The sequence below is a fragment of the Passer domesticus genome, chromosome 3 (assembly GCF_036417665.1).
Source record: "Passer domesticus isolate bPasDom1 chromosome 3, bPasDom1.hap1, whole genome shotgun sequence".
Classification (NCBI taxonomy): Eukaryota; Metazoa; Chordata; class Aves; order Passeriformes; family Passeridae; genus Passer; species Passer domesticus.
Window position 1 is genome coordinate 54,085,171 of NC_087476.1, and position 12,876 is coordinate 54,098,046.

At 44.4% G+C, this 12,876-nt stretch overlaps 1 protein-coding gene across 13 annotated transcripts in view; it reads right to left on the minus strand.

The window, feature by feature from the left end:
* The window catches only part of PTPRK (protein tyrosine phosphatase receptor type K), a 382,581-nt gene extending 375,733 nt beyond the window's left edge, over positions 1–6,848 (minus strand). For all 13 annotated transcript variants that reach the window (XM_064413126.1, XM_064413124.1, XM_064413122.1 and 10 more), the window contains exon 1: positions 6,551–6,848. In XM_064413126.1, coding sequence (XP_064269196.1) covers positions 6,551–6,662 — 112 coding nt within the window. In that variant the 5' untranslated portion in view covers positions 6,663–6,848. The remainder of the gene's footprint in view (positions 1–6,550) is intronic.
* Between the last annotated feature and the right edge of the window lie 6,028 nt (positions 6,849–12,876).

Consider the following 12,876-nt stretch of genomic DNA (forward strand, 5'->3'; position numbering starts at 1 on the left):
TGATATGGAATTGTCACCAACGCCATTTGCCACTGCCCAGCTGGCTCACTCTGGCCTTTAGAAACCATGGCCATTTTTCTTCTTCAACCCACATTCACATCTCATGAGCAATCCTATTTAAATACCCCAGAGGATGGCCAAGGACAGATCATGCATGGAAAGATGTGAAATCACAGAAACCAGCTTTAAACCAGTTCCTGCTGTGCCCCAAACTGGGTGTCACAACATCCTCTAATTCTAGCTGCTATCTAGGTGTCACTCCTCCACCAAGTCCTCTATTACCTGACATCACAACTGCTCTCTACTAAGTACTATGAATAGGCCACTCCTTGTTTACACAATTATATAATAAACACTTTAGCTATGTATCACAACGAAAGAACACATTTAAGCCCAGTTTACTCAAAGCTGCATGTCAGAAACACTAGCATGACGCTGCCATCAGTTGGTGTGCAGTCAGCCAGAGCACACCTTCAAACACCTTCCCTCCAGAATGAGCACCAGGCCTCTTTTTCCCCTCAGTCCATGTCCTCCTGCCTGTTCTTTGTACTTCCTTGGGTGGATGAAGTGCTGGCCCGGTGAGCAGAGCATAGATCCACTGTGACTCAGACCAGTGCCAGGTTCACCTCACATGAGCTGCACTGCGATCGCAGCTGTCAAACCCAGCCTTCCCACCACCAACCCGCATCCTCCCTTGTGTCAGGTTTAGGTGGCTGCACATCTGCCAGTGAACTAATAGGAAACTAATCCCAAGCCCCATCCTCCCTTCAAGGAAATTCACAGAAAGCTAGACCAGCTCATCCACAGGCCACTTGGTGGCCAGACCTAGCATAGCCAAAGACCCGAGAGCCACTCAAGTGATAGAAATGCCCCCCTCATGGCAGCAGTAATTTAAATTAGCTTAATAGCATAGGCAGATTGCAAACGAAGCTCCAAATCAGAGTGCACCCTTCTGGGAGCAGCACTACAAAAGCATTTTTCATGACAATGATAAGCTGTGGCAGATGGGATTCCATCAGCACCTGAAAACACAAGTTATGTCCTAATTGACTCAGCTAAGAGAATTGAAGTAGTTTTTTTTGGAAGCTTCCTATACACATTTAACATAATCTGTGTTGCAAAAGGAAGAGTAGAGATTTCACCAAAACAGTTGCAGACACTCGGTCACATACCAGCTCCTGAGAGGTGAGATGACCTGGAGGACTGGATGACTGGATAGAGATCATAAAGACTCGAGACCAAGAAGCAACACTACAGCAGTACTGAAGATATCTTTGCATGTTAATCCAGATACTGCCAATCTTTACATGTAAACTCCTTTAAACTCACTGTATTAACAAGAGCATATCAAGAAGAGAAAGAGGCAAACCATAGTGGTAAGCATTAAACTGTCCCAAACATTCAGCATGAGGTCACAGGTCCTTCAAGAGCCTGGCTCAAAACCTCTCCTTCCTCCAAAAGGGCTGGTTAAAGACTCTCTCCTTCCCAAGAGTCCTGCTGTCCACTGGCACAGCCACTCCGCAGACTATTGCATTTAATGCAATATCTCACCTCTTCAGTAATGAAATACTTCCATAAAAGTGTCAGCTCACAACCAGGCGTGAGACAAATGGTCAAAAAAGCCAAGCAAATGACAGGAATGATCACACTAAGGATAGGGAACAGAAATCATTATTAAGCACTATATAAATCCATCAGGCAGCTGTCTCATGGATGCTCTGAGCAATGTAGAACTGGAACAGAAAGAGAAGGCTGATAAGAAGATATGGAATGATAGCTTCACAGAAGGTGGCTACAGCTGGACTTTTCTGACTAGAAAAGGAATAGTTGAGATAAGAGTGGAAAAACCCTGTGTGGCATGAAGAAGGTAAAATGGGAGAAATTATTATTCATCTTTTCATACAAGAGCTAGGATATATGAAATACAACAAGCTATTTCAAAAAACAAAGCTTGTATGTAGCTTTTTCCACACAACTTATAGATTCCTTACCACAAAGCAAGTTAAATAAAAGCAATACAGGCTGAAAATGTCATTCGGCACAATCACGGTTACATAGTTCACTTAGGGTATAAAATACCAGCACTCTGTCACTGTGAGTGACAGACAGTACTCAGAGGAAGTCACTCACCTTGCCAAAAATCCCTCTCCCCAAGTGCCCAGCATCAGAGACTGGATACTGGACAGGTGGACCTCTCACCCAATCATGTGCAAATTTCTTACCTCACCCCTGCCCTTGGGATTTTTTAATTTTTATTTATTATTCTAAGTAGATCCTAAATAGGAGCAAGACACCTTCCTTGGTTTAAGGTGCACTGTGTATATCACTACCACACTAATCAGGCAGTACAGTGATTCTCAGACAAAAGGGCCTAATAGGGATTTCCGGGGTCATTGTGTTCTGGGTGCTTTCAATTTCACATGAATCTGTTCAGTTCCAATTAGAAAATTTATATCTATTGTATAACTATAATATGGCACCTGAAAATACAGATAGGCAAGTGATCTGTGAACCCACAGTGCTATGGAAGGAGATTAACGTACAAAAGAGAAGAAAAGATTTGAGAAGCAAGTGATGAAAACAGGAAAATAATTTCACTTCTAATTTCACTCATTTTCCGTGTAATTTGTCGATACATTTGAACAGCTTGGTGGGAAATAAAAAAGCAGCTGATAAGTTTCTTATGCATGCATGCCTACCTCCACCAGTGTCTCCTGTATATCTTGCATATATGGAAATTGTAGTACATTCAAGGAAAAATATGACTGAAGCATCTTTTGCTGTTCTGGCAGCAAAGTGCTAATTTGAGTTTAATTACTTTAAAGTATTTTTAAATGTTTTCAAAGAGCTCTCAGTTTCTTATACTACACGATTACAAACAATAGATATGCTGGTTAAAATTTTCATATATTTCTCAGTAAGTATATTTAATGGAAAAAATCTATAAAACAAATAATATCTTCTAATTTATCATATCAAATTTCTGAGTTAGATTCACTCCCAAAAACAGATTATAACTATTTTATCAGGGGAAGGGGAAAATATTAACTTAGAAATATTTACCCTTGCATGTTAATTTGTGACATTAACTATGCACACAAAAGTCTAACTATTCTAATAAATTATCTGAAATCATAAAACATACTGTGGTTTTTATGCTTGACTGTCCCCATGGTCTGAAATATCACAGTTAAATAATTTCAGGTAAGCAGATGCATCTAGAGTTTCTATCCTCATATCTTTTATTTAGTAGTTATAAACCTCACACTCTTGCACAGACACCATCAGAGGCAGTGCAATGCATATTTCTATCAGCAGTTGACAAGCCAGCAGCATTCTTCAAATTTTTTTAAATATTCCTTTTTTTCCTTCAAAATTGAAAATATGCAAATTGCTAAAAATAAAATTTTAAAAAAATATAAGTTTAAAGTGATTGAGTTGTGAAAACAAGCCGAACTTGTTCTTTATCGAACTGTAGGAGTTGCAGATGAAAGGAGGTGCTATATAAGGAATAGCTAGACTTCAACAGAGAACACACTGCCAAAACATTTTGGCCTAGATTCTGACAGGCACGCACCCAAGTTGAAGGGTCATGGAAAGCAGCGGTGTAAAGAAACAATCTACAGAGACCAGAAAACATTACACTGCGGATTAGGGCTGCGGCTGGGGGGAAGGGGGCAGGGGAGGAGGGCAGAGAGAAGCTGCTTGGAGTTTTGTTTGCTTGGGGTTTTTTTCATTTGAAATCTGAGGAGAAAAACAAAAGATACAATGTCTCGATTATGTGAGAAGGGGGGGCGGAGAAGATATACAAGCACAATTTCTAAGACAGCAACAAATTATAAAATGTATCTTGTTCTTTTTCCCAAGTTTCTGCAGCTCCTTCTCATTTGCTTTCACGGAATACATTAGAAGGAAGAACAGACGGCAAACTATCACACACGGTTCCCGAAGAAGGCCAACTTTCAAAAAATTCATACTCTGTAATTTGATTAGACCCTTAATAAACATGTCAAAGTTTTTATGAAGAATTTAATGAAGAGCTCTAGATTTTGCTATCGCTCATGCTCAGGAGTAGTACAGAGCATCATAAAAAGAAAATAAAAATCAAATTACAATGAGATAGAGATTTGTAAAAGGTCCAGACTGACTTAATACCTTCATTAATGACAAAGGAAAATTAACAGTTTTCAATTCTTGCAATTCCGATGAGAAGAATATTAATAAAAAGGGAGCTGAGAATCAGCTAGGTTTAGTTTAACTTGGAAAAGCACAGGCTTTTCCAAGGCGTGCTGTGCATCCTCACCTCACATATTAGGGTGAGGATGGTGGAAGGCAGTCAAAGAAAGATGACTGCAAAACAGTACTCATGTTAAACAATGGAGATGCCTAGGTATAAAACAGATGCTCCAGTGTGCAACAAACAGAGAAACTTCTCAGGCTATAGAAAGGCTGTGACTGGGACAAGTGAGCTCAAACTTTTGTGTGTGCATCCACCAACACCAAAATAAAGAAGTTTCATCAACAGAATCACAAACACACACACACACTCCTGGGACTGGCTTAGAATAAGTAATGAAACAAACTTTGGGGCAGTTATTAAATTCAGTAGGGCATATCTCTACTTGTGGATATCAAATGTGCTTAATAAGAGAGCAAGAACCATACCTTAAACCAAGCACAATGACAGAACCAGCTACTAGCAACTGTATTTCACTAAACCTTCAAAAAGGTCTGAGTGTCTCTGATTAACAAACATCTGATTGGTGCAACACATCAGTATTCTTGATCCTTGGCAATAGAAACTAAAGTCTCTAGCTGCTGACATGCTATACACACCAAAAAAAAATTAATCTTGTGTTTCCTAGATACAATTGTTCAACTCCTTGACAAGCTTCACCTACTCTGGTCAGAAGGATATTGAACATTCTTTTCCACTTACCTAACACATACACCACAGTACCAACCTGACTGCTTGTACTTGCAATTCAAAATGGGCTGCATGCCACATTTTCAGCACAAAATACCACAGATCATATAAGTTATTAGAACTTCCTACTCTCCTTACACCAGTGAACAAGCTTATGAAAAATCTTTATGTAAGTGTTACCTTTGGTGTTAACACTAGCCTGATGAGTTAGGAGTAAAGCAAAAATCACTAGTCTAACTTAACTATGATTTTGAATGCAAAGATATTACGCATGGGAATGTTTTATTTTAGTTGTTCCTACAACATACCAGCTGTGTGGATGGTACATTTCCCTTCCCCTGGTAAAGGGCTCGTAGATGCTTACGTAATTTCACAATTCTGATACAGAGACATTAAATTATACACACCAAACTCAGACACAGGGATGGATGTAAGCTGCTCAGATCAGCACTCCTTCAGCATATTTCGTAATCGATGACATTTCAAATGTCTCAATTAAAAACTAATTTATAGGAGGACCGGGAGGAAAGGAAGAAAAGCCCCCGACTACACATCAGTCCTTTAAAGTCTCAAGAGTGTAGATACTTTCATTAATAGCAGTTTTCAAATCAGTATCGTATGATAAAGATCTCAAATGCCTGTTCAACCGATGCACCCGATGCAAGTACTATTCAAACGAGGGGGAGAGGAAAGAAAGAAAAACGAGAGTCTTAAGTCTATTTCAGCCAGTCAGTTAGTCCTTGGTGTAATACTTCACCGCAAACAACAAGAGCACGTTCATAATAAAGCTTCACCCAAGCAAACGAAGGGTGCTTCACAAACTACAGCGGAGCAGGTGGGGGTGACGGTCCGGCACACGAGTCCCCAGTGTCCCCCGCATCACCCCGGCACAGCACGGGAGATGCTGCCCCCTCTTCCAGGAGTGGCCGCTCCAGCCCCAGGCTCTCTGCCCCGAGGCTCCGCCGGGACCAACAACTCAGCACCGCGCCGGCCGCAGCTCCCACCGCCCGGCCCCGCGGGCTTTAATTCCGCAAAACCCCCGGCGTTGGGCGGCCAGGGAGGAAGGGGCGAGAAATTCGCGGCTTTCACACAAAACAGACGCCGACCCTATCGGAGCTTTCCCTCCCGTTTCTCACCCACCACTCTTTTTTAATGCTGGGAGGGGGGATCCCGGTGGCCGGCGGCACCTCTGTCTCCCTGCCCGACGCCTCGGGGCGAGGGGAGCGGCCGGGCTGCGCTCTCCGCGCCAGGCAGGGAAACGCCGGGAAAAGTTTGAGCGGGGGAAGGGGCGACAACAGCTCCAACCCCGCTGGCACCTGGGAGGCTGGCCTGGGGAGGGAAGGAGGAGGAGGTGAGGAAGGGGAGTTTGTAAGGTGCCCGAAGCCCGCGTTCTGTCCGCCCCTGCGAGCCCCGCGCCGGCAGCCTGCGCACACGCGTGGGTCTCCCACCGCGCCCCGTAGAGCGGAGGGCTTGGGGGTGTGGGGCAAGAGTCGGGTCCCGGAGCAGCGCGACCCTTCCCAACTCTCTCCCCTTCCTTCCCCTCCCTTTCCCGGCAGGCAGCCCGGGCACGGCTCGACCCCGCCGCGCCGCCCGCCCGTACCTGGGCGCCGAGCAAGAACTCACCTGCCGAGAGCTGGGCCCGGGCCGCCCCGAGCAGGGCGGGCGAGCGGCCGGCCAGCAGGGCGAGCGCCGCCAGCAGCGGCAGCGAGGCGGCGGCGCCGGCCCCCCTGCCCATGCCGACTTGCGGAGAAGTTTCTGAAAGAGGCCGGTGCTGCCCCGGCCCGCGGCGGCGGGCGGAGCGCACCTCGCCCGCCCCCCTGGCCGCGGCGCCTCGCCAGGAGCCCCCCGCGCCGAGGGGCGCCCGCTGGCCCCGGGGCCGCCCGCTGGGGCAGCCGTCTGCGGCGCGACGAGCGCGGCGGCGGTGGCACCGATTCCCCTCGTACTCCGGAGTTACTTTGCTGCTGGGCGAGTGGGGCGGGAGGGAGGAGCCGAGCGCGCACGTCCAACCCCCGCTCCCCGGCACTTGGCACGGGGAATGTGGGACTCCGGCCCGCAGCCCGGCGCGGGCGCAGCGGCGCCCGGCAGCGCCTCCTGCTGCAGGCACCGGGGCAGCACCGGCTCGGATCGGCGCTGCCCGGATCGCCTCCGCTCCGCTCGGATCGGCTTCCCCTGGAGCGGTTCGGCTCGGCTCTTCTCCGCCCTCTCCGGCACGGCGCGCCTGGCTCAGCGCGGCTCCGCTCGGCTCGGCTCGGCTCAGCGCGGCACAGGAGCAGCTACAGGCGGTTGTGCGAGCCCCCCGCTCTCAGCCTCCCTCCTGAGGGAAACCTGCTGCTTCTGGAGGAGAAGGAGGAGAGGGGCGGAAGGGAGAGGGCGCCGGCTGAGCCGGAGGGGAGGGAGGTCGGGGCAGGGAGCGCGGCCGGGGGCGGCGGGTCTCGGGCGCTGGTTTCGGGGGACGGTCCCCACGCCTCGGGTGGGATCTGTTGGCTCATCCCGTTCTTGGAAACGCGATATGGATCGAGTGGCAAGCGTGGTATTATTATCAGCGCGCATCAAACAGCCTGGCTGTATCCTCGAGTCAGGGTTCGTGGTTTTGCTTTCTTTGGCAACACTTGTCTGGCTCCTAACGCCAGTAAAGGCTCATTGTTCTCAGTTGGAATGGCAATAAACAGTATTGCCATTATCCTATCCTTTCCACGCGTGATCGCTATCTGACCTTTCAGACAGGTCTGTGTGCAGCTGTGCGACTCTGACACCCGTGGGTTGTGACAAAGGATACTCTCTCCTGATCCAGACCTCAGGTATGCCCTGCAATAAAGGCCTTGTTCTCTGTTTCTAAAAGCACTGCAGGTCCTTACGCCTCCAGAGCTTAGGACTCCAAAAAGCATTTGGAATAACAGAAAAAGTCACCAGTGCTGGAATTTATCTTTAAATAAACATAATCTCCTCACGTTATTTTAACCTTTTTATTATTAGATTTTATTTTTCACATGACAACTTGTAATTAGAGTGGTTGTATAATGATTTCACCTGAAACTGAAACCACTGGAAAGATACAGGTTTTATTGCAAATTCAAAATTCAATCCAGGTTCATCAAGGTTTGCTGTGATTCAAAATCCTTTCCAGCCATTGTCTGGCAATTGATAGGTTTCCCTTTAAGCCCCACAAGCCCTTAGATTTTCACAGCAGAAATAAAGTGAATCACAAGTGTTATACAAAATACCATGTAGTTCACACACGCCCAGCACTAAAAAAACTCTACACCTGGAAAACCCTGTCCTTCCTTTGGGTGGAGCGGCTGAAAACCAATTGCAAGCTTACCCTGAGCTGTAAAATGATGTGCTTCGGTGAACACCGACTCTTTGTTGGAACTTCAAGAAGAATGGGAGCTGTGTGAGATGATCTCATGACACCCAGTATTTCAGGAAGGATGGGCCATGTACCAGATGGGAAATTTTTCTGAGCAAGGTAAAAAAAAGAAGTGTGCCAGCACAGCTTCTGATGCCTGAGGATACATGACCATTTCTGTTGCTAATGAAAAAGATGTACCAAATCATACTGGTGTGAGGGAGTACGTGGGTATCTGATGCCTGCCTTCATGCTGGGAGCTATACAGCTAACACTGTAAAAGTGGCTTCAAGCCAGATAACTTGTGAGTTGTTTGGGAGGGCAGAGGAGAGGAAGACTAATGTCTCCTTCCCCTTTACCTCCATGACAGGCTTGCAGCTATCTGGTGAGCAGCACTGCAGATTGCCACATCTGGAGTGGGGGAGAGGTTGTTAGGTGATGGTGAATGTGCAGCTCCAGGTTGTTGTTTATTTCACTGCTCTGTGGTGATAGAACCCACTGATGATGTACAATCATCTGGGCTACATCCAGACAGCTTACATACATTCCAGTAAGAGTCTCTTGAGATTTCATCCTTTCCCATTATTCCATTACTATTAAAAAGCAACAAAAAGTATTTTGATTGCTACTCTTTCCTTGACTAGAGAGTTCAGGCTTGAGAGGTAGGGGTAAGGTATGCACGTGACTCCACTTTTCCCTTAGGTGTGTGTGCATCTGTAGTTCACTGTGTGTGTCCTTCTACTGTACTTGGCATCCTGACAAGTACTTGCACTTCAGGTTTGAGATATTTTTTATGCTATATGACATTAATGAATTTATTTTTACTCCAGCTTTTATATTTTTGGAGCTCTAAATATTTTACAGTTTTCACATTTTCAATTAAGAGCAAGCAAATCTATATTACCTGTTGCGTGTCTTTTAAAAAGTGTCTGAGCTAACAAACTTTATGTTAAATGCAAGTCTAATACAAAGCAGAAAGATGGAGACACCCCACAGTAAAATCTTTCCCTCCAGCCTGAGGGCTATTTGGAACGTAAGGAAGGTACGGTCTTTATCTTAATAATTGCAACATCTAAATAAAGTGCCAAATAAATCTCTGTCAGTTTCAAGAAACTGGTTCTGAAACTCTACTAGATGCCTCTATCCTCTTTGCATTCCCAGTTAAAACTTTCCCATTATAGTTTTGGGTGTTGCTAAGCCTGTCATAACATATTTTTTTAACACAGGCTATCACTTAATTATATCTGTAGTGACTGACAGATGTCTAGCACAATATATCATTTCACAGCAAAATATCTTAAATTAGCAATATTTCAGAGCTATGTGATAGAATCTACGTTTTCTTTGGTATTTGAACAATATGTAAAATCTAGATATGTTATAGTAAATTACATATTCCTAACCAGGAAAAATATTTCCTTCTTCCTTCTTTTCTTTTTTGGGAACCTTTAACCATTGTCCTAGAGCGCAACAAGATTTGGAGAGATTTAAATGAAATTTTTTAAAAAAAGATAGTCAAGTATTCTCATTATCCTGCTGCTCCCATCCAACTTTCCACCTCTCTGCACATTTGCTTCCTTTGAGAAAATCTGCTCATTTATTTCGTGAGCCTTAGCAGGAACCCAGGCCTTGAAGTTCTGGCTCTTCGAGGTTGGGGATCCTAAAGAATATTGAGAATTGTATTGATCGAGGTTTTCTTGGTGTTATACAACAATGCCCATGGCAGGTGTTTAATGGCATTTTGACTTCTGAAAAGAATACCTCTATGAAATATACTTCAAATTTCAATTAAATGTGTTATTTTAAAACCTAGTACTCACAGAGCCTTTTTGAGAACATGCTAATTTGACAGAGAATCAGCAGCCAACACTTGTCTTAAGAAACCATTAATATCTGGACTGAAGAGGAAGAGGCCATGCTGAGAGCCTTACGGACTCCTTGCAACAGCCTCCCCTCACGCAGCTGGTTTTTGGAATTAAATGTGGGGCAGTCAGAAGATCTAAAAAGTATGGAGATTCATTGATCTATCAGTGTGCACAGGTGGACCTGAATAATACCTTCCAATTAGAAGCATCCCATATTCACCCAGCTACTTGTGGTACATGAACCACACACATACATGGTACCAGGACACACGACAGGTGAACTGCCCAGTGGCAAGGGTATCTCTGCAACTCTTGCTCACATTCTTCAGCTGCCTGTCATTAAAGATAGTGATAAGCTTGTGTGACTACAGAGACTGCTGTGTGGCATTTTGCTCCGTCAAAGACTGGGCTCAGTGATTTTGGAACTCTTTTCTAACCTTAAAGATTCTATTGTTCTATTCTATCATTCTATAATTTCCCATCCTGAGCCTCCCATTCTCACTTGACTACCATTTTCGGCAATCTTCACCTTTCAGGGTAGAAGTTTCCATCACCCATCCAGAGCTGGGATATTGCTTGGGTCTGCTTGTCATTTCTGCAGTTTTGATTAAACAGCCTGTGATTTTTTAAAAAAGAGCACATTCCCTGTTATTGACCAAATACTGTCTTATTTTTCCTTAGAGCAGACAAAATAGTTGACAGCTGAAACATAGCATGGTAATAGCCTTCAAGAAGGAGCGAGGCATGGTCTTGTCCTGAAATAAATTGTTTCACTGAATTCTATCCCTTCAAAATTACATCGTACTCTTCATTCCTCATGCTAGGGTCCAGCCCAGAAAGAAGCTGGTTCCTGAGTTTGTCCAAATATCAAAGAAAAAGTTCTGTACAAGTCTCTGTTTTAGTAGGGTCTTGTTCTGTAAGACACTATTTGGCTAAAGCAAAGGACACTGAGAGCTGGTGTTTGGAAGACAGATAATAGCTGAAACTCAGAATATCTGAGTGATTCATCGACCAGTGATTATGAAGGCATTAAATTTCGCAGAACCACTTGGTTTTAAACAAGTCCTTGCAACACGTTTTCTGTATGTATGTGTTTAAGCAAATCTGCCTTTCCACATTGCCTATAAGCCTTTTACCAGTTGACTTCTACCCTTATGCCTTTCATCACAGCTTCATGCTCATATTCTTCATTAGGAACATAGGAGGAAACATTGTTTTTTGCCATTGGAAAAGACACCAGAAAGACTTTAGAAGTTTCTGAGGACTCACAAAGGTACATTGCACTGCTATACTGGTTGCCCAATTTTTTAATATTATTGCACCTGTACCTGCTGCTTGCAGTGGTTTGAAAGCATGAAGAGCTTTAAAGTCCACAACACTAAAGCTGAGCTTGAACTCTGTTGAAGTTGTTCACTCAGGTCTTGGAACAGCTCCAGAACGATACTCAATGTGCTCTGCACACAGATTCGTGAGAAACCATGAAGAAAAATGGAGAGGTGACCTTAGAGCATTTGTTGCCACTGAAGTGCAGTAGACAAAGATATACTACAGTAGAGAGTGGTTGAGTTGGATGAGGTCTTGCAGGTGTTAATCTGATGCAGTGAAAACAAGAAGATGGTAGAAAAATGAATATAAAAGGAAAATATATAGATAGGTTTTCTAGAGCCTATAATTTTAGCAGCAGCTTTTGGGGCTAAATAGTTGTCTGTGATCAGGAGGATAAATCACACTTCTGTTTCCTTATTAGGTAAACCTGCATATACTTGTAGCTTGAGTAAACATACACGTTTAAAATTCAGTTAATAAAATGTTTGTAAAAAGTTAATAGATAAAAAAAAACCAAACTTAAAATCAGCATGATGCAAAATAAAGTTGCATTTTTCATCCACCTTTAACCCAGGCTTAACATGTTGTGATTAATGCAAGAAACATGGAGATATTTTTGTGCATAAAAAAGAGATGCAGAACTGGGTAATTTCATCTTGAGAACCTTTAAGGAGCATGCAGTTTGTGAATTGCCAGTGAATTGAAACACTTAAAAATAATTTTGGGGTGCTGTTGGATGAGGAGCTGTACATAACCCAGAAACATGTACTCGCAGCCTAGAAAGTCAATCATGTCCTGGGCTGCATCCAAAGCAGCGTGGGCAGCAGGGCAAGAGAGAGCATTCTGCCACTCTGCTCCTCCCTGGTGAGACCCCACCTGGAACATGCATCCAGCTCTGGGGTCCCTGGCGCAGGAAGGACATGGACATTAGAGCAAGTCCAGAGAAAGGACACTAAGATTCTCACCAAGAGAGAACCTCTCCTATGAGGACAGGCTAAGAAAATCTGGCTTTTTCAGCCTGGAAAAGAGAAGGCTTTGAAGTGACCTAATTGTGGCCTTCCTTTACTAGAGGATAGTATACATGAAAGATGAAGAGAGACTACTTACAAGAGTATGTAGAGACAGGACAGGGGAAATGGCTTCAAATTATAAGAAAGTAGGTTTAAATTAAATACTATGAAGAAGTTCTTTACTGTGATAGTGGTGTGGCACTGGAGCAGGTTGTCCAGAGAAATCATCCCTGAAGTGTTCAAGGCCAGGTTGGGTGGGACCCTGATGAACCTAGTATGGTGGATGGCATCCCTGCACATGGGAGGGGCGTTAGAACTGGACGATCTTTAAGATCCTTCCTATGATTCTATGATATCTCTTTATCCAGGGTTTGTTGATTTGTTGTTTCCCCCAAAGGTTAA